Source organism: Propithecus coquereli, unplaced genomic scaffold (assembly GCF_000956105.1).
Source record: "Propithecus coquereli isolate 6110/MARCELLA unplaced genomic scaffold, Pcoq_1.0 Scaffold71, whole genome shotgun sequence".
Lineage (NCBI taxonomy): Eukaryota > Metazoa > Chordata > Mammalia > Primates > Indriidae > Propithecus > Propithecus coquereli.
In genome coordinates, this window is record NW_012153174.1 from 10,257,930 (window position 1) to 10,281,176 (window position 23,247).

Sequence of the window (23,247 nt, forward strand, 5' to 3'; positions counted from 1 at the left end):
ACAGACATGCACATATAGAGATAGAAGGCAGATACAGATACATGCACACATAGACATGTACTCATATAGATAGATGACAGATACAGATACATGCACACATACACAGGTACACATATAAATAGATGACAGATACAGATAGGCAAATAGATGGAATGATTTAATACTGTTTATTTGGGTTTTTCTCCTTCATCCTACAAAAAAATTGACTTGACTGATTTTGTTATATTTTGATCCCGCAGCCCTCGCGTTGAGTTTTGGAGTTTGGAAAAGTCTGCCATCCATCTAGTTATTTTTTCTTTGTAGGGAAACTGTCTCTTCTTTCTGAGTGCTTTGAAGATTGAAGAGTCCCTGCCCCCTAGGCCTGGTGGTAATCTGCCCTGTCACTCTGATGCATCTGCCAGAAGGTTTCTTTTCATTTTCTTTGCTTGGGAGCCATCACACTTGAATAGAGGGATTTATGAATTTCTTCAGTTCTGAGGAATTCTTAGCCATTATCTTTTAAACGTCTGCTGTCTCCCACTCTCTGTGTTCTTTTCTCCAGTCGCATTTGCCAGATGGGTGTGAGATCAGCCGCTTTCAACTCTTCATTCTCTCACTTTTCCTTATATTTGCACCTGTTTTTCTCTCTGCGGAGCACTAGAGACAAGCCCTCAGTCTTCCTTTAGGTCACTAACTCTCTTTTTGGTTAGATTGTTATTGAAGCCATTTACTGAGTTTCTGATTCTGATTGTTATGTCTTTCATTCCTAACAGTTCTATCCTGTCCTGTTTTCTATCTGCCTCCTGAGCATTTATACCACTGTCATAATTTGTACTTCTCCTTTCTATCAATCATATTAAACAACGCGGTTTGTATGGTATAGCTGGATCTGCAATCGTCGTGGATCTGAATCCATTGTTTGTTCCTTGTTTGTTTTACGCTGACTCACTGGTGGAGTTGTATTTCCTCCTGTGATTTTTCACTGTGAGCTCATGTTCCTCGTCTCTCTCTGTGGGAATTCCTTAGAGTTTGGCTCCATAATGTGTTACAAACACAATTTGCATTTGCTTTTCTTCCAGGTGCCAGAGGATATTAGGAGCCCTTGGTATTTTTTTAAACTAAGTTCTCAATTGGCCATTTGAGGCTGCACAGGTAGAGGCAACCTCCTGTCAAACCCACCTGTGATCCAATATAGACATTCTCTGGAGAATTGATTTTTAATTCTTTCATACAATCTGAGTTCAAGACAGAGAAGTTTCCTACAATAACCCTTTGGGCGGCAGGAAGGATTTATCACACTTGCACACTAAGAGGGTAACTACAGTCCCACTGTTCACCTTGCCTGCGCCTTTCAGGGGTGCCCCTGGGTGGAAGCCTTCAGGTCTACTGCTTATGCAGAGACTTCTTACCTGTGGACTTTCATTCTTTGTCCTCATTCTTGACAACCAAGACATTTTTATTCCTTTCTTATTACCCTTGTTGCATATTTGACATTATTTTTGTTTGTTTATTTTATCCATCATTTTGTTGTGTGTTGTCTTAGAAAAGGATGTCAGTATATCTGAAAAGAGTGTCAGACCCAAGGTTAGTTTTGTGTTTGTGTGGGGGTTTTTTTGTTTTATTTTTGGTGGAAAAACTATCAGCTCTGAAACAAGACAAGGCTGGCTCTAATCTCAGCCTCGCTGTTTGCTGCCTTTGTGACCCTGTGCGAGTTCACTGCCTTCTCCAAGTCTTGGTTCCCAAGAGAGCACCAGATAGAGGTAACTCACTGCGACAAAATTAAATAAGATTACATTGTGTCGGTGGCTCCTAGAGGTGAAAAATAAAAATTTTTCTCTTCCCCTCTAGTACTTTTAAATTATTCATGTGTGTTTGTCTTATTTCCATAACCGTATTTACAGTCATAAATGTTTGCTAAAATAATGAATGAACTACTGATCAGGGTATTTGCTTCTTTCTCTAATTTACTTTTCCTAAAACTTTGAGTGATTACCTGGATGAACAATTTGAGCTAGATAAGTAATCTTTCTGTATAAAATTGGAAAACAAAACTTTTCACTTTAAAAGAAATCTTCGGTGAGTGAACAAATGCACTTTAAATGCAAAGGCGTTTTATTATTATTGTTTCAAACCAAAGAGTTCCTATTATGGTAATCGTGTAAAGGAGCCCAGGGATATTCGAAAGATTATAGGTTTAGGAAGTTTATAGTGCCTCTGTAGAAAATCATTTAAATTAAACATATAATACTTAAGTGATATTGTATATAAATTGATAGGCTAAAATCTGCATTGTTCTGGAAATGAAGAATCGAGACACACAAGAAAGTGAAATGAAATAGATAATAATGTGAAAATAAGGTCAACATAATTTATGTGAATGTTTTCCTACATAAGTCAACATAATAGATCAAGGAGTGAATTTTTTATCATAATTTATCACTCTTGTTAGCAATGTATTTGTGATTTCCCCTCAGAGAATGACTTCTCCAGTTGTTTTGGTACCACAGATGGAGAAATTTAATTTTTAAAAAAGTATGTTTTTCTCCTCTCTGGGTCAGTAAAAAGTTCCACTTTCAGTATATTACATAAACTTCAAACATTTCTGTCTCTAATTCATATGCTCTAGCTTGACATTGACTACTGTACTCAGGTTAATTTTTATTGCATACGTAGAAACAGTTATTTTTTTTATTAATAATGAATTTAAAGATGAACTTCGAATAACCACAGCCAGAGTAAGTCTTTTAATCTTCTGAGCATTAAGAAGGGAATAACTGAAATTTGCCCACGATAAATGCATTGCTGTCCCTAGGCTCTGAGGAGACTGGTAACCGTGACAATGAGCGGTTCTGACGAGACTGAAACGCGGCTGCCTTGAGCGCTCATCAGCCAGCCACACAGGTCATCGGAGTTTCTTTGTAGCTTAATATTTCCACTTTTACAGTGTCAAAGTTTTTTTTCAATGTTTAGTTATTTTAGATGGTACCTTTCCCCTCCTATGTGCTAGCCATCTGTGTAGTCTTAAACAAAATGTGCCACATACATCTTAAACTTTTATAAGCATCACTATGAACATTGGTTTTTGCACTGGGCATTAATTTAGTGATAATCTATGGTTCATGAGATCATTTGCTCCCACACTGAATATTCCCAACTACTATGGAGATTACGTATATAGCTATACATTTGCATGTGCATGGAATGGTTTTACAGTTCCCTCTGTTTCATTTCATTCTAATATACGGTCGACTCCATTACTTTCCCATGGCTAATATACTGGTGGGCTTGGATCCACATAACCAACATTTCAAAGTTGTACAACAAGAGAGAATTTGAGTAAGAATTGGAGGCATTGTTACTTAAAAGTATTAATTTTTAAATATGGATTAAACAACAGTCGTGATTCATTTTGCCTCCTTTATGGCTTTTAACACTATGTTCCTAATATAATATGTTCCTAATATATAAAACTTTGAAGATTAGCTAAATCTTGAAAATTTGAGGCGTTATTGTGGCTTGCATTTGCTTATGCTTAGTTGTGTGTAATTAGAGAATATTTTAGATAGATTATTTTAAAACTCTAAAATGTATTTTGGACATTTTGTTTAAGACTACATCCATCCGTAACACATCACTATTTTGTTAATGTGTCTTTATCATTACTTTCAGTCCATGGGTGATGGATTTGGAGCCCATGTGTTTTGGTGCCGGTCAGGTCTGTCCATCATTAGTGTGAGAGCTGTGCTAAACTCCATGGCATGGGTCCCATTGCCCTCGGATAGCGTGCCAGAGTCAAGGAGATATTGGTTCTGGTCTGTGCCATAGCCTAACACCTAAGTGACTGTGACCTTGTCTCTTGATGATCCAGTGTCCTCACTGAACTCTGAGATTCAGTGCCTTCCATTATAGGAATTGAATGAAATACCCGTTCCACCAAATTCAGAGGCCTGCTTCAAGAGTCACATAAAATAATATATTCGAATGCACTTTGGACACTGTAAATTGCTATAGTATATGAAGATTTATTTTTGCTTGTATTTGAAAAATGTTTTAAAAGAGAAGCAGAAATTCCACTGTGAAATTAGGTAGCATAATTGTAACTTATACTAAATTTATTTCAAATAATATGTAACTTCAGTTTGAACCTCATATAATGATGTCCACATTTCTAGGTGGCATAGTAAAATTAAAGTGATTGTTTATACAACTGAGTTGAAATGTATCTGCAGTAAGGGGCACATGCAGAATTCTGACGCTCCTAGACTTTCCCAATGGTTTCGAAGCACGTGCTGCGTCACCTTACTCTACAGACTGCGTAAGTCTGAGCCACGGTGATTTACAGGAGAGAGATCTGACTGCTGTCTCAGGGTCTGCCACGAAAGCTGTGTGATCCTGGGTACTTCACGTTCTCTAGAATCAGTTGTCTGTTTTCTTAAAACACAGAATTGGATGTGAGAAGGTGCTCTTAGAACAGTATCTATTACTTGTGCCTCACTTATTGCTTCTTCTAAATCTTCTCTGATGGTGGATACTCTATGTGACTGCCTGCAAGGGATGGATGTAACTTTTTCTTCCATCTATGAGCACTTTAGTAGCACAAGTCTCAGTCCTTCATACTTTTCTCTTTTACTTTCTGTACTTGCTCTTTCAATAATATTATCCATTCTCATGGATTTAACAGTGACTATGCCCAGATTTATAGTTTACCCTGTCCTGTTGCCTGAACTTCAGATTTATGTAGTACAACTATCTGTGCAATATCTCTACTGGGAAGTCTGGTAGGCATTTTGAACTTGAATATGTTAAACCAAAGCATAAGCTTAAACATGTTAGATAAACCAAACTCTTGACTATACTCCTGAAGTCAGTTCCTGTCACAGTATTTCCTATCCTAGTAGAGTAAAAGGACATGTCATTCTTCCAGTTGCGTAGGAAAAATTCCCTGGAACCTCTCTTTCTTCACCTTCATGCCAGCCACAGCTGATCAATTAAAAAAAAAAAATCTTATCAGCTCTCTCTCAAAAATATATCCAGGATATAGTCACTCCATCTTCTGGAAAGATGGAATATAGATGCTTTTTTCTACTTCTCTTATTTAGTACGACTAGAAGGATGTTATAATTTAAAAAAAATGTAAGACTGGAAGGAACAGGAAGAGAGGCAGGCTGGCTAGGGATTTTTGGATTTGAGTAATGACATGGCAGTGTGTTCTCTGGGTGACTTTTGGCCTCATATATCCCATATTGATTGTAGGAGAAGCCAGCAACCCCAAAGTACCAATAAGCCCAACCAAGACCCTTTTCTCTAGCAAAAAACCTCCCCCCCTGAAAAAACAAAACAAAACAAAACCAAAAAATGAAAAAGAAACAAAAAACCCCAAAACAAACCAAGAAATGGGCAGCTTAGTGAAACAATAAACTCTTCCAAAATAAACGCTGTACTCAAGCCGAACGCCAAACACAGAAAAATGTGTTTTACTCCTACTCTCGACAGCAAAGGCCAAATGGGGAGCTTTGACTTTCACTCTTACCAGGCTACATTGATTCCCCACTGACTTTCTCTGTCAGGATAGTGCCAGAAAAACCTTAATGAGGGGTGGGTACTGTCATGTCTATTGAACATGCCTGAATTTTTATCCTTTCTTAATCCTTTTGCAAAAGTTCATTACCTCACTTATTATTTTTTGCCCTTAACATTACTATAAGACCTTTAATTTTATACTCATTTTGACATCTTTATCCTTGCCCCTTATATTCTTGCTAAAGAATGTTTACAACTATCCATCCAAGGACCACAGCAGATAAGTGCTACCTCACAGAGATATATTGTGATTATATACACTTAGGTGTTATTTTTACGTCAACTACGAAGGTAGGGTAATCTTCATGGAAATTAATCATGTAAGCCTCAGTACATGTAGTGAATCTCAGTAGTTTGAAAAAAATCTATTAATATAAACACAGTCAAAGAGAGGCATAAAGCAAATGAGAGATGTGAAAAACAAAGAAAAAAAAGAACCACCTTGTGGAAACTGGTAAAAATTTGATGGGATGAGAGATAACTCGTCAGAGAAAGTTAAAATCTGACTGGCTGAGCAGGGGTTAGGGAGGCAATGCAACATGGTCAAATCCCTGACTTCAAATAGTGAAAAGCCTCAAGAATTTGAAGCCCAAGTTTCTTCTGAAGTCCTGGATTCAGGGATGAGCTAAAGATAGAGAGACTGACTGAGCCTCTGTCTAAGGTTTCAGACAGCTGGATCTCCTGCCACAGCAGACGGGCCTTCCTCAGTGTCTGGCCCTGACAGTTGACAACCCAAAATAAGTGACTGAGGTAAAGATCTCAGTCAATGAACGTTTATTAACCCAAAGTTTGAGAACATGCGAGGAAAATCACAAACCACAAATGTATCTGTGACTTTTTCTGAAGTGGGATTTGGAAACTCAGTTTTATAAATGGGATACGACATACAGAGAAAACAAAGAAGAGGGGGGTGGGCAGTCAGATTTCCTAGGCTGCATTCTTGTGAGGCCCAGGAAATCTATATTTTACATAAAATAAGGTGAATGTTAGAAGAGAAAAAGGGAGTGAAGGAAACATAAATTATGTAGATATAGCTTGGTAGGTAGAAGAATGTTTGAACTTGTCTTGGCTCTGTTCTGCACCTGGGAAAATAAGTTATAATCAACATTATCAATGTGGAATCAAACAGACTTTACTTTTAAGAGCTAGACTTAGCCTACAGACCTAGAATTATAATTTGCATGTCTTTGTTATGGGAGGCCCACAAAGAATTTCCTTATGAATGGTCTTTGGGGGCGGTCCTTGCCTGAGGCCTCTTCCCTTTCTATGGGGATCTGACTAATGCACAATGTTATTAGTTGCTATGCATTTGGAAGGGGGTGTTGCATGACTCAGCCTCCAGGCTTGACCTTCCGTTTGCATAACGACTTGAGGGGTGGTCCTGAGATTTTTTTTTTCTTTATTTTCCTTTACAAGTAAATACACATATTTGCTTTTTGTGTGAGTGGATTCAATGTTCTGGGAATGTGGTCCAGGTGAGGCTACGGTGAGGCAATGCACTGAAAGTAAAGGGATCAAAAACCTGGGATGAATGGTGAGATGTCCCAGGTACCATCCCTCACCATTATTCCTCTTCCAGAATACAGCAGCTAGGTTCGTACATCCTGGGCAGGTAAATGGAAACTGCCTTTCAGAAAAAATAAAAATAATTAAAAAAAAAAAAAGACAATCTCAAGAGAAAACCTTTGCAAGTATTGACTGGAAGTTCCTCAAGCCACTCAGACCGCATCTGTAAGGTGCAACAGTTAAAAGTCTGGCCATGTATTAAATACATAGCTCCCACTATTATTTTTATGCCATGCACGAATGAGCAATGATCACTAGTAAACAAACTGAAGAAGTCAATTAGGAAAAAGCAGCCTTGGAGCCAGGAAAGGAACCCTGAACAGAGGAGATGGGATGCACATTCCCAGGAAAGACATGAATAGAAGTCTCAGAGTGACGACTATGCAACATGCCAAGAACTCAGTTAGCTGGTATCGGAGCAGGAGGATGTAGGAGTCCAAGAGACAGGTATATTAAAATGAATAAGAGATCAAATAATCATACTGAAGTGGAAAATTCCACTGGCAAGTCTCCATCCCTACTATCTCCCCTAACAGTTGTCATTCTTGCTTCTGTAAACTGCTTGCGGCAACTCCCCTACCAGGCACCAAGGTGGCTCAAGACCCTGCCCTGCTAAAGATAACCTCACTGTAACTGTGCTCCACTTCCTCACTCATTGTAACTGTGCCCCACTCCCTCCCTAAACAAAATGTATGAAAGACTGCTACGTCCTTTGTTCGGGGCTCAGAATTTGGTGGAGAGTCCCCTCTGAGCCCGCCGGCATAATAAAACCTCTTTCGCTGTACTTCAGTGTGCCTCTCCGTCGGTTCCCAGTCAATCTTGCTGTAACAATACGACTGAAAATGTTATGTGTTCAATTTTATTGGGAGGAATTTTCCTATTTTGTGAAAACTGATTTTGTGGTAAGTCTATAGACAGCTAGAAAAATTTTAAAAGGCATTTCTGAAATTAAAGAAATGCTAAGTATTGTACAAGATTGAAATGTAATTTTGTTATACTCATTGTCAGGTGTGAATGATATTGCAAAATAATTATTATGCAAACATTGAATACTGACTCACTAAAATTATAATTATCTCTATAGGTGAAAAAGAGGTGGTAGAAGTATGCGTGTAGCATCATTTACAATGAATCAATCTCTTTTTGTAATAGAAATACTATATTACAATGGAAGATCAAGAAATCACAAGATAAGCATATTATTTAGAAATGTGAAATGAATCATCAGAAGAAATGGAACAAAAAAATGGTACAGAGTTGAATGTGGGCAGGGAAAGTCTGAGGGGGGATAAGTGCAGAAGGAGATTTTTTGTTGTTGGTACGTGACTTGTAGAACTATTAGACTTTTAACACTATATGCACACATTACTTTAATACAAACAAAAATTAAATATTAAAGAAAAGCCTAATTACATAAAAGAAAGGTCACTCTGAGTCTATTGGTTAAAAAATGAGGGAGACATTTGAGTCAGAGAGACCACGTTGAAGATGCAATAGTAGTGTCAGAGTAAGGTAGTAGTGAGGAGAGAACTGGACAAGAACTTAAATCCCAGCCGTCATCTTCTATTCTTCTGTGACTCAAGTGCGTTTACAAGCATCTAATATGGTCTCTGGCATGCAGGAAGTCTTCACTATATTTAATTTTCATCATTAAAAATGCAGTTTATTTTTTAGAATAGTTTTAGATTTACAGAAAAATGGCAAAGTTTGTTCAAAGATATACCACACACCCAGGTTCCCCTATTACTAACAAATTACATTAGTATGGTACATTAGTTACAGTGAATGAACAAATTCTGATACGTGACTTCCAACTAAAGCCTTTAGTGTGTTCAGTGTTCCTTAGTTTCCAGCTGTTGTCGAGGTTCCCACCCAAGACACCACATCGTATTTAGTCCCCATGTCTCCTTAGGCACCTCTTGGCTGTGACGGTTTCACAGACTTCCTTTGTTTATGATGATCTTACCAGTTCTGAGAAGAACTGGTCAGGTGTTTGTAAGATACTATTTGTTTTTGTCTGATGTTTTTCTCATGGTGAGAATGAAGTTATATGTTTTCGGGAGGAAGATCTCAGAGGTAAACTGCCAATTTAGTCACATCATGTCAACAGTAAATGCAATCATTGTGACTGTCAATGTTTACCCGGATGACCTGGCTCAGGTAGCATTTGTCAGGTTTTCCACTCTGACATTATTCTCTGCCCTGCCCCCAGGCTTTGCATGCTGCACTTTGTGGAGGGAAGTCACCGTGCACAGCCCATGCTTAAGGAAGTCACACTTTGCCCCCTTGAGTACAGAGTATTTATATCAATTATTTGGAATTCCTCTGCATTGGAGTGTGTCTATTCTCCCTCATTTACTCATTTATTCAATTATTCATTTATATCAGTGAGGACTCATGGATATTTATACATGGAGGTACATTCCAAGACCACTTTATTATATTTTTTAAATGGTTCCAGCATTGGTCATTGGCAGCTCTTTCAGTTGGCTTCTGTGCCCCTTTGATGTACCCCAGCACAGTGGAGTTTTGGGGAGCACTTCCTTCCTTCCTGACACTACAAAAGGCTTTAGGCTCATCTTGTACATTCCCTGCCCTAAAACTGCTGTCAGACATTTTCCCAAGGAGCTCTGGTTTATTTTATTAGAAAATGGCATTAGAAATTAAGAATTCTGGGCTAGTCGTGCTGGTTGCTACCTGGGGTGTGTTTTCATCCTATTACCTTGGGTAAGGGGTGATGAACCAGACGCAAGTCAAGAGAGAGAAACCAGAGAAAGGTTTACAGTTTTGTTAGTCACAGCTCTCTGGAAAGCGCCACAGAAGGCCACTCAATGGAAGCACCAGGGCCAGCCATAGGCTGAGGGAGGGCCATCTCTGGGCAGAGTCTTTACTGTGGTTTCGTGGGAGGAAATGGGCGTGGCCAGGCAAGGGGGCTAGTTAAGATTGGCTCATTTGAATGATGTCGGTGTCACTCTGGGGTATACAGACTTTCCTTAGTTTTCTAGTGACTGACCCTGGAGGGATTAAAGCAGAGGGATCGTGTGAGAGCCCAGTAAGGGAGGTGGTTGGAAGCATGGACTTAATCGGCTGCTCAAAAAGGCAAACCGATTAGCCTTTAGCCAGGACTTCAAAATTGGTCAAAACAGTGTTTTTTAAAACTATATTATGGGATGTCATTTCTTTTAGGCCCCCTCAGCTGAAAAAGCAAGGATATATGTACATATGTAAGTATGTATATGTATATGTTTTGAATTAATTTTTGTATGTGGTGTGAGGAAAGTGTTCAAATTCATTATTATGCATGTGAATATCCAGTTGTTGCAGCACCGTGTGAAGAGACAGCTGTATATATAGCTATACATACTTATATATAGACAGCTGTATATACTTATACACGTTATGTGTATGTACTTATGCACTGTCTCGCGACATTTTGGTCAAGGATGAACAGCATATATGAAGGTGGTCCCATAAGATTATAATGGAGCAAAAACATGCCTACTGCCTGGTGACGTCTTGGTGATCATGACCCTGTGTAGGCCTAGGTTAATGTGTGTATTTGTGTCTTAGCTTCTAACAAGAAAGTGTAAAATTTTTAAAGAATTAAAATTAAAAATGCTAATAGAATAAAGATATTAAAAGAGAAAATATTTTATGCCACTATACAATGTGTTTGTATTTTAAGTTGTGTTATTACAAAAAAGTCAAAATGTTGAGAAACATTTAAATTTATAAAGTAAAAAAGTAAGCTAAGGTTAATTTATTACTAAAAAAGAAATTTTTTTTTATGAATTTAGTGTGGCCTAAGCACCTAGTGTTTATAAAGTCATTATAAACAATAATGCAATAATGTCCTAGGCCTTCGCATTCACTCACCGCTCATTCACTGACACCCAGAGCAACTTACAGTCCTGCAAGATCAAAAACAGTATAGGAAAAAAAATAATACCGCAATAAAATATAATACAAAATTTGAAAACTATACAGTATAACAACGATTTACATAGCATTTACATTGTATTAAATATTATAAGTAATCTAGAGATAATTTAAAGTATACAGGGAGATATCCATAGGTTATATGTGACTACTACACCATCTTATATATGGGACTTGAACTTCTAAAGATTTTGGTATCTGTAGGGGGTCTTGGAACCAACCCCTCACAGATACTGTGGGATATATATATGCACACACACACACATATATGGATAGATATCTCTATGCATATGTATATATATCTAAATAAAATTTCCCACCCACAATAAAGATATCACTAAAAGCAAAAATCAAGGCTAATGATTGCTAGTACTATAATTCCCCTCTAAATCAGCTTTATGACAAAAGTGACTATCACAATTATTATTTTATAATAATCTAAATTTATAAGCCAATTCCATTAAATATTGAACATTGCAGAAATACAAACACAATGATGATTATTATTAATATCAATATTTACAAATGGTATGAATCTAGTTTGAAAACTGGATTAGTGAAGACAGTGTTAAAGGAAATAATAGACACTAATATAAATATTCAAATATATTTTCACCTAATAATTCAAGCATATTCTAGGACAAAAAACTTACTCAAGTGTTCTGTTGTAATATACCATGAGATCTTGTGGGGACAATATATTCAAACACAATTCATCAGGTGATTAAAATTTTGTGAAACTTTGTTTCACACAGCCTTTTAGATATATCTTTGTCTAAATCAACTAGAGGTCCATGGCAGAGTTTTCAGTTAGGGAAACTGTAGATTAAGCAAAAGGAAATAGAGATGTTTAATACAGGACTCCTCAGAGCCAATACTGTCTTAGTAAGAATTAAGAAATAGGAGGCAGAACAGAGCATGGTGGGAGCACACAGGCAGGGCTCCAGGTACCTGCAAGTCAGTCCAGAGGAGTCACCACTGACTGACCTTTGTCAAGGTATGTAGCATCACTGTGCCTCTGTTTACATTACAGATGTTCATTTGCAAGAATAAAACTATAGAGATTGACATTTCAGGTTTTTTTAAATGGTGAGGAACAAAAGTGGAATTATGCAATTCTCAACTCTCTGCAAAACTGGACAGGGGATACTAAAATTTCACACAGTCCCCATCGTCTACTACACCTGTAGCAAGAGAAGCCGCAGCCTTGGAGCTTGCCAAGGAAACAAACCAGAGAAGATAGAGTAAGATACCCCAGAAGTGCTATAAATGTTGTCTTTAAAAAAACCCATAAGAAACATATTTTTTGTAATTTATACTCCTTAATTACTTAGCTTTTGGTAAAATTATCTGGGGAGGTGAATTTAATGCCTAAGCCTTCCCAGAAGGAATGCTATTACTTCCTTAGGATCAAGAGCTGCTAAATTTTAAAGGACATTGCTTATTTAAAATAGCTTCAAAAATAAAATATTTAGGAATAAATTTAACAAGAGTACAAAACATATACTCTGAAAACTAAAAAAAAGTGAGTGAAAGAAATTAAAGAAGAGAAATAGATTGAAAGACATCCCATTTTCATGAATTAAAAGACTTAATATTGTTAACATAATAATGATCTCCAAATTGATTTACATATCAATCCCTATTAAAATCCTAGCAACCCAGCAAACTTCTTTGCAGGAATAGACAAGCTGATCCCAAAATTCATATGAAAATGCAAGGAACTTAGAATAGCCAAATGCAAGGATACTCAGAGTCTGGGCCTTCTGTTTTCCTGAGATGTTTGTTTGTTTATTTGCTTTTGATTCAATAAAGTATTTCATGTTGTTTAAAATAAGAAAGAAAAAGAAGAAAAGGTTTGAGGGTTCACGCTTCCTGATTTCAAAACTTACTGTGAATAGACAATAATCTAGACAGTGTAGTAATGGCATAAGGATAGACATACAAATCAATGACGTAGAATTGAGAATTCAGAAATAAACTCTCAAATTTATGGTCAATTGATTTCAGCAAGGGTGCCAAAATCAATGGGGAAGGACCTGTCTTTTCACCAAATGGTACTGTGACATCTGGATATTCACATGCATAATAATGAATTTGGATACATTCCTCACACCACATACAAAAATTAATTCAAAATGAATTGAAAATATAAATATAAGAGCTAAACCTATTAGAAGAAAACATAGGTGTAAAACATTGTCATGTATTAGGCAATGGCTTTGTATATGTGATATCAAAAGTGCAGGTAACAAAAATAAAATAGATAGGTGTACATCATCAAAATTAAAAACTTCTGTGCTTCAAAGAACACCATCAATAAATTACAAAAACATCACATAAAATGGGAGAATATTTTTACAAATCATAGATTTCATATGAGCTTTGTATCTAGAATGAGTAAAAAAAAATTATTGTGACTCAATAATAAAATCGGCAATCGAAAAATGGGCAAATAATTTGAACAGACATTTCTCTGAAGAAGATATATAGATGGCAAATAAGCAAATGAAAAAATGCCATCAAAGAAAGGCATATCAAAACTATACTTTAATGAGTTACAACTATGTATCTATTAGGATAGCTATTATCAAGCTATTATTATCAAAAAGACAAATGATAAGGGTTAGTGAGGATATGGAGAAATTGAAATACTCATATACTGTTAGTGGGAGGGTAAAATGGTGTAGCCACATTGCAAAACTGACAATTCCCAATTTCACTCCTTGGTTTATACTCAAGAGCAATAAATACTATGTCCACAAAAAATATTTGCACACAAATTTTCACAGCAACTTTATTCATAATAGCCAAATAATAGAAACAACTCAAATGTACATTAATGAAGGCATGAATAAATAAACTGTGGTATACCTGTGCAGTGGAGTGTTATTTTATAATTTAAAAATGAGTATTGATACATGCTACATACAGCATGAATGACCTTGAAAACATGATGATAACAAGCCAGACACAAAGGACCACATATGGTGTGATTCCGTCTATGTGAAATGTCCACAGTAGGCAAATCTGCAGAGACAGAAATTAGATTAGTGGATGCCTACAGCTGGGATGAAGTATAGTGCCTGACGGGTATGGGGTTACTTTTTAGAGAGATACAGAGTGAGTTCTAAAATTGATTGTAGTGATGGATGTACAAATCTGTGACTGTACTAAAAGACATTGAATTGTACACTTTATATGGATGAATTTCATGGTACATGAATTATATTTCAATAAAACTGTTTTTAAAAAGAAAAATCCTTGTGTATAGTCACATATTTATATTTTTATACATAACAATCAGTCTCTATTATTAAGCAGAGTATCAGTTTATATTGGTTTTTCCAACTATTTTTCTTTTTCTCATGGATCAATCTAACCTCCTCTTCTTGCTAATATATAAATTTCTCTACAACAATAAGAAACCTGGCTTCCCCCCCAATCCACCATTCATTTACTTGTTTAATTTCTATATACATGTATAGCAGTATTGGAATTATTAACCCATACTGTCATGGAAAACAACATTATCAACTAGAACACAGTGCCATGTGCCTTTACCCTTTAGCCTTGGGTCTTATACATTCCATTCATTTCCATAGTTACTTAGGTCAGCACATCTTCCTCCTCCCCCACACTGACCTGAAACATACATATATAATGCAGTTCAATTGTCTTCTCATAGACTGCATTTCTTCTTTTGATCTAAATGATTTTTAAAAGTTTGTATACATTAAGGTTTACTCTCTGTTCTCTGAAGTTTGATGGGTTTTGACAACACATAATGTGATGTAACCAGTGTTTACAGTATCGTATAGAATAGTTTCATTGTCCTAAAAATCCCCTGTGCTTTACCTGCTCAACATTTTCCCCTCTCCTGAAGCCCTGGAAGCCACTAATCATTTCACCTTCTCTATAATTTTATCTTTCCAGAATGTCATATAAGGGTAATCAGAGTAGGCAACCTTTTTAGACTGGTTCCTTTCACCTAGCAATATACATTTGTGGTGTCTCTATGTTTACTTTTTCAAGACTTTATGTTTTAGAGCTATTTTAGCTTCACAGAAAAATTTAGAGGAAGATAAGGAGATTCTCCAGTAGTTCCTGTCCCCATACATGCACAGCCTCCCATATTATCAACATCCCCATTAGAGTTGCACATTTGTTACAATTGATAAACCTACATTGGGCACATCATCTCTACGTCTTTTTGCAGCTTGAAAGTTCCTGTTTTTTTATGGTTCACTGTACAGATATACCATAGTTTGTTTATACATTCACCTATTGAAGAACATCTTGATTGGTCACTTGTAGTTACAGATGATAACGGGCACAGCAGCTATATATATCTGCATGCAGGTAGCAGTACAATTCCTGGATCATGCCCTAAGACTAGATTTAGCTTTGTAAAAAGCTGCCAAACTCACTTTCGCATACTCACCAACAAGGAATGAGAATTACCCTTGACCAAAATTCTTGGACCAAATACCAATATTTGGTATTGTCAAAGTTTTCAATTTTAGCCCTTCTAATAAGTATATAATGATATATGATTGTTGTTTTAATTTGTAGTTCCCTTCTGAAAAATGATATTGAGCATCTCTTCATCTGCTTACGTGCCATTTGTATATCTTTCTTGATAAAGTGTTCAATATTTTGGTCATTTTTTAATTGGGTTGTTTGTTTTCTTATTGAGTGTTATGAGTTCTTTGCATATTTTGGATACAAATCATTTATCAGATATATGATTTACAAATATTTTCCTCTAGTTTGTGGCTTGTCTTTTCATTCTCTTAATGAGATATATTTCACAAAGCAGAAGTTTTTAATTTTAATATATCCTAAATTATCAACATTTTTTTATGGACTATGCTTTTGGTGTTACATCTAAAAACTTATTGCCAAACCCAAAGTCACATGGATTATCTCCTATATTTTATTCTAGAAATTTTATAATACTGCATTTTTTTATGTTTAGTTCTATGATCTGTTTTGTGATAATTTTTGTGAAGGGTGTAACATCTATGTCTAGATACTTTTTTTCATATTGATGTTCAATTGCTCCAGCACCTTTTATTATACAGACTATCCTTTCTTTTCTTCTTTGATTTACCTTTGTTTTTTGATCAAATATCAGTTTTATTCTATTTTTTGGTTGTTATTATTTCCATTTTTTTGGCTCTCTGTTCTGTTCAATTCATCTATTGTTCTATTTGCTTATCCTTTAAAAAATATCATGCTTTCTTGATTACTGTAACTTTATAATTAAGTCCTGAGTTAAGCATCCTGAGTCCTCTAACTTTGTTCACATTCTTCAATATTATGTTGGATATTATAGGTCTTTTGGATTTCCATTTAAATCTTAGAATTAGTTTGTTGATATACACAAATAGCTTGCTGGGATTTTTGTTTGGATTTCATCAATTCCATGAATCAAGTTGGAAAGAATTTACATATAAAAATATTGAGTCTTCCAATCCATGAATATGGAATATCTCTTCACATATTTTGATCATCTTTGATGTTTTTCTCCAGGTTTTTTAGTTTTCATATATAAATCCTGTAGTCATTTCATTAGAATTATAACAATATATTTTCCTTCCAGTGTGTGCTATTGTAAGTGGTATTGTCCTTTTAATTTCCAATTCCAATTTATCATTGATGACGTATAGGAAAGCAATTGACTTTTGTATATTAACCTTGTATTCTGTGACCTTGTTGTAATTACTTATTAGTGTAGGAGATTTTTGTTGATTCTTTGGGATTTTCTACATAGAAATAGAACAAAACAAGTTTTATTTCTTTCTCTCCAATCTGTAATCCTTTTATTTCATATTCTTGTCTTACTGCACTAACTAGGACTTCAAGTAGGGCAACGAAGAATAGTGGTAAGCAGGGATGTCTTTGCCTAGTTCCTGATCCCAGAGATGAAACTTTAAGTTTCTCACAATTCTCTCCCTGTTTACTAACTTGCACCTTAAGTTTGTGGGTATTTTTATTTTTTTTTTTTTGAGGATTTGTTTGTTTTGGGTTTTTTTTTTTTTTTTACCCTAATTCTCCATCTCATCTCAGGCCTGTTGAAATAGAAAGGATAGCAGGAAACAGAAACCTTGGTTTCACTCATAATTTGGACCTTAGTCAAGTTAACCTAACACCTTTACATTTCAGTTTTTCATCTCTAAATTAGAAAAGAATATTTCCTATGCCAGTGAGCTGTTGTGATATCTGGAAAAATGTTTAAACAGCTCTTTATTCATTTAACACCTTAATACCTAACTTTGATTTAGGCCCTATGATAAACACTTGGGATAGAACTGTGAGCAAGGCACAAGATCAGCTTTCAGAAACTTGTAGTGGAAGAAAAAGTCAAGGACACAGTCTCTTTCAATAAATGATCATAGGTGCTTTGAGACTTATAAGTGCACATAGATTTTTAATAATTAAAAACTATCATCTTTGTTATTAGTTATTTTTCAAATGTAGTCTCTCTTCCTCGATTGTCAAAAAGAGCTAAAGATATTTCATACATCTTTTTCCAAATAATTTGTTTCTATCACACAAAATCAGTGCAATTTTCCAGTTGATAATTTCTCTAGTTTCTGCATTGTTTCCATTTCTTCCTAACACTTTCACATATGTATCTCAAGAATTTCTACATCTGGGTTATATCATGCCAACATTTTTTGGGTAACATGTTTATTTTGTTCCCACATAGTTTATATTCCAGATGTTATAATAATTATATAATATTTTTCTAAAAAGAATAGTATTTAAAACAATCCTTTTTCATAACATTGATGCTCATTATTTAGGTGTGCAAGGTCTTCATAAAGTCTGATATTATTCTTTGACTCAATCCTTTGCATTTTGTAAAGAATTGGAAGATTAAAGAAAAACATTTTACATATGTGAGTTTATAGGAGCACCAGTCTGGATTTGTGTTTTAAAAAATAAAATAACTGGCAATATATTGGTCTCCCAAAGGACAGTGCTTTGTTACCAGACAACAGTCTTTACAACACTCATGATGTGTTAACTGAACACAATTTTAGATGAGCTTTCAGGTACTGTCTGATTTGAAACAGTTTACCTATTTGCTTTTTCCATCTTTTTGGGGGCGGAAGGGGATAGAGTGATAGAGCTATCGCAAACATAAACAACTGGAAGAACGTCAGCAAGGTGCCAGACTGAGAATAACTGTTTGCCCCTTTATGCTCCCTGCGGCTTGCAATCACCAATTTAAAATTTTGGTTATATAACATGAAATAATTTGTTGTGCTCATTTCTCCTTTCTTAAAAGTAAGCTAATGAAGCAACAGTATACGGAGGTGCTGGTTGGGGTGGGCATGTGCATGTGCCCCGATGTTTAAAAAACATTAAAATAAGTGCTGTTTCTGAGATTTTTGGTAGATTCTGCTGACTCTCGAGTCTCTTCAAACTCCTTTCTGCATCAGCAGTTTTGAATTTGATTTGGAACATGTTCTAAATATTCTCCACCAAGGATCAGGCAACAGACTTGTAGAGAACTGTGTAAAGAAATGCACAGTAAAGACCCTTGAGGACCCTGGTGTGCTCGCCATTTCCGTCAAAGGAAAGCAGCATTTCAGAGCACATTTAGCTACTGAACCACAGTTACTGACGGAGTTTTCCTCATGACTAATGATTAACACACAGGATGTTCTAGAAAATTTAGATGATTCCATTTGCTAATTAAAATGCATTTGCTTTGAAATCTGTATTTTAAGACAAATGTTATGGATCATCTCTGCTGACTGCACCATTGGTTTTGATAGTATTTTAAGAAATCAAGTATTTATTCCTTACAGAAAAGGATTAAAGGAAGTAGTTTCTGTCATCCAAGAACTTTAGTTTAGTTGGATGGGCAGTTTTATAAAACTAGTTTGCCTACTACTGTTATAAGAATAGAGATCACTAATTCACCTATCCCTGAATCTGAGTCTTTCTGTATTTGTGTTATTCTATGGTGTAAGTATTTGAATATGAGGTAGATAAATATGACTTATATATTTAAGTGATTATTACTTAAAAATTCCTGTCTAGAATAACAGATTTTGTGTGTGTTTTAATATTAAGTTTCTACTATACACCAAGGCCCCTCACAAATATTAATCCTTAAAATAAAGTTATTATTATATATTACTTATCAGCATTTTGAAAATTTGGAAACAGAGGCTCACAGGGCTTAAGTAACTTGCCAACATATTTAGTTGAGGATATTTGAATCATTGATATATTTTCTGACTTCAATTCCAATATTGTTTGCAATGTTCAACTTCCTGTTAATGAATTCTTTTAATAGTAAACCATGAACTATTAATTAATTGAAAAGATTACACTGTCCTTCTCAATAAAAGGACATTTCTAATAAATATTTGTTTATTTTAAATTAGATTTTATGTATGTATAATACACATTTTCGACTTCCTTTTTCTTTTGTACATGCAGGAATGTTTATATGCATAGGTTTTGCAATATAAATTCTAGAAAATTATATCTTCCCATACTTGTGGTTTCACCTGTGGCGGTAATGCAACAGCAGGCTCACAAATAAAAACATAAGAGTTTACGGTATTATTTAATATAAGTAGTTTGTTTTATATTTCAAGTTTCTTTGCATAAATTTTAATACACATACAAACTTATTTATATAAACATAACTTTAATGCTTATTTGAAAACATAATTTGATGACAGATTTTAAAAGTAAAATAAGTATTTTTAAAATTGATTAAATTACTTAGCACATTGTCAAAATGTAAAAAATATTATGGAATGCCATTCATTTACACTAATTTTTTAAATAAATATACGCCCCTCTCTATCACAAAGACTTATTTTTTAAAATTCAAAATAAATAAAAAGTAGTTAATACACCTCAAATTCTGGTATGGCCATCTTGTTCTTGAACCATTATTTTGTGTATTTATAAAAGCTAAATTTTCGGCCCAAAACAGTTTTCGACCTTGCCAAAATGATGAGTTTTTATATTACCTTAAAATATTGAGCAAAAGCCACCGAAGGACACATTTTTCAAATTTTTTCTTAGTTTTTTTTAAATGATAGTATGTGTTCCCCTGTAGAACAAAAGAGTGAGGGAAAGAATTAATCTACAGGAAAGAGGGAAGTATTTACGTTTGGAAATAGATAATGCAGCCAAACGAACCGGGCATTTGTGGAGACACAGAGACCAGATAACAAGTATGCGCCTCAGAAGCAGGGGTGGAACAGTCAGCGCTCAAAGTGTTTCTCCACAGGGAGGCTTCGAGGAGACGTCTGCACGTGCAGCAGGTTACAAACGCGAGCTGTGGCTCTTAGATGTGCACCGCGTGCGTTCCGAGTGCGCCTCCGCGTGCTCCTGGCGTGCGCCTCCCAGTGTGCCCTGCGCGCCCCTCCCAGTGTGCCCCGCGCGCGCGCCCCGCGCTATGTGCTGAGCAGAGACGACTGCCTCCTAACAGAGCAACGCTTGAGTTTTTAAACTGGAATTTACAAGGCTTGTCCGAATGTGGCTCTTTGTGCACATCCCATCATCTTTGTGATTTTTAAGTTTCACGAGCCAGCCAGTGACTGAATTATTGTTTCCATCGTGGAAGGAAAAGGGGAGCTAATTGTGAAAATTGATAATTCCATTGTCATTATTACTGAGGTTTGTAATGAATTCTGTTTTCAAACAAGCAATTACTTATTTTGAACCTGGTTTATTTAGCTTCATCCGAGACACGCGCGAATCATTTCTGTGCCGGCCGCCGCGGCCTCCCAGTTGGCTCGCGCTTGCGGAGGCAGAGAGGGGGCCGTGGCTGACGGAGATAATATTTACTATTGACGTTGAGTTACTTTCGTGTGAACTAAAACTTGTCATTTCTTAGACAGCAAGAATACATAATGTGAAATGGGAAGTTTAAAAGTTAAGATTCCAAAATATGTCCCAAATAATCATTGCGAAGAATTTAGTTTTTAAGAGTTGAGTGTAATAACACTATATATAGATCCTTTCATTTTGAAAAATAGACCTCTGGTTAAAAAATTATAAAATACTACCTTTATTGCAAGATTTGGAGCCTTTATGCTATCACAAAGTATTTCTTTCTCTCCCTGTCTTTCTTTTAAAGTTCAAAAGCAGAAGGCAGAGGAAGAAAACGGTGTGTGAGTAAAGTATTAGGAAACACTAACCACTCTTTAAAATCCTGTCTTTCAGGAAAGAACGGTGACCATCAGAAGACAAGCAGTGGGAGGATTTGGATTAAGCATAAAGGTACCGCCTTTCTAGTCGATCCTTACAAAGGCCCTTTTGTAAGGGCTGAACTTTGGTGTATTTTAATGTTTACTGATTAATAATCAGACAAGATTGGCTATAGAAAACTCCTCAATATTTAAACTTAGATGTAATTTAGGCAAGTTCTCACAGAACCCTGCCCATGCTTTACCTTTGGATTTAGAAATTTTAGAAGAGGATTTGGGAATTTTATATGACCTGGCATTGGATATAACTCGTTGACTTTCTTTATCTGGTTTCTTTTATAATTTTACATATGATATTGCTCTGTGCATATCTTCCTCTAACAAACGAGACTAGTAAATGCTGATCTGCAGTAAATGGAGCAATAAGAAGTTTTGTACTATTAATAATAAGCCCTGATAGCAAGTGAAGAATTAACTGTATTCTATTCACCTTGATCTTTGTTTCATTTTTCCTTTTTTTATTAAAGAAATCAGTAAATCTCATTTTACAATGCCAAGCATATAAGATAGACTCAAACTTTTAGCATATGACTTATATTAAAACTGACCATATCGGTTCATTTCTGTTTATTATTACATTTTAAAGGGCTTTTTATTTTATTGACTATTAGAGATGTACCACACATTTATTATAATTGAAACAAAAGAGAAATTTGGAAAGCATAAGAAATTATATAAATATTGAAGAGTTAATAACTCAGTGACTTTAATGCCCTTAACAAACCTACTTCTTTGTACAGATAAATGAAAATTAACTTTTTCTTGATTCTTGGGTTAGACATTTTACTTATGTAGGGTTAAAATCATTTATACATCTTGGGTACACATTTCATGAAATTTTAACACAGCTGAAGTCATATATTCCTGGAAAGCAGAAGTCTAAATTTTGTCAATATCAGCTCTAGTCAACTTCGCAAAGAAAATGACTCGGAAAAAAGATCAATATGCAATACAATTGTGTTATCAGTGATAAGAATATTACTACATAAAACGTTAGTTTTAAAATATATTTTGTACTTTCACTTTATCTAACACCTACAAAGACCAGGGAGACATGCAGAGCAAATTTTAGGATGTGGAAACTATGCTGTGGGAATTCCATCATTCAGTAGACAAGTTTTTTTGTTGTTGTTTTTGCTTTTTAGCCAGGATGCTTATTAAGATTGCTGTGGAGAATTTAAAGGTACCACTATAGATACTAGAAAGTCCATGAACAAAATCCAATAGTGAAAGTTGATTTCATCCAAGATAAACATTTTTACTAATCCCAGTATGAATTCTATGTCTGGTAGTTGAGCTATCTTAATTTTGTGCCAGCTGGAAATATTATTTTCCTTTTATTTACTGTTTCTATTTATAATTTAAACCAAATAATACAAGGTTTATTTTTACTAAAATACTCCATTTTTAACTTACATAGTTCTTAAAGCATCAATAATTTTGTTAAATGAATCTTTTCATTTCAAAATTTTCATTATTGCAATCCAAACAAAACCATTATACATATAACAAATAATTTTCTGAATTAAATAAGTATGTATTTTTCCATTCAAATTATTGACCACAAAAGTAATATTCAAAATATGATCAGTACCCTATATTAAGAGGTTCGACCAAAAAAGACACTATTTTAAGATTCTTATGACACACATACACTAATCAGAAACTATGCATCCTGAAGAAATTCCTTTTATGGCTTTGCATTTTGGCTTTCTCAATACTTATCTCTGAACTTCGCTTTTCTATTTTGTTAAACTAGCTATCATTCTGATTATTTATATCAAAATTTGCTCTTTCTTTTTTTTTCTTTTAAAGAGCAATGTTATCATACAAATCCTTTTTCCCTGTCATATGTGAATTGTGTAAACCACTGTGTTTATCTACTAGCACTATTTTCTTTAGATTTGTGAATTAAAAGTATATA

At 35.1% G+C, this 23,247-nt stretch overlaps 1 protein-coding gene across 2 annotated transcripts in view; it reads left to right on the top strand.

Moving 5' to 3' along the window:
* The window catches only part of SNTG1 (syntrophin, gamma 1), a 362,225-nt gene that overhangs the window by 24,389 nt on the left and 314,589 nt on the right, over positions 1-23,247 (top strand). For both annotated transcript variants that reach the window (XM_012661402.1, XM_012661403.1), the window contains exon 3: positions 21,280-21,336. In XM_012661402.1, coding sequence (XP_012516856.1) covers positions 21,280-21,336 — 57 coding nt within the window. The remainder of the gene's footprint in view (positions 1-21,279; positions 21,337-23,247) is intronic.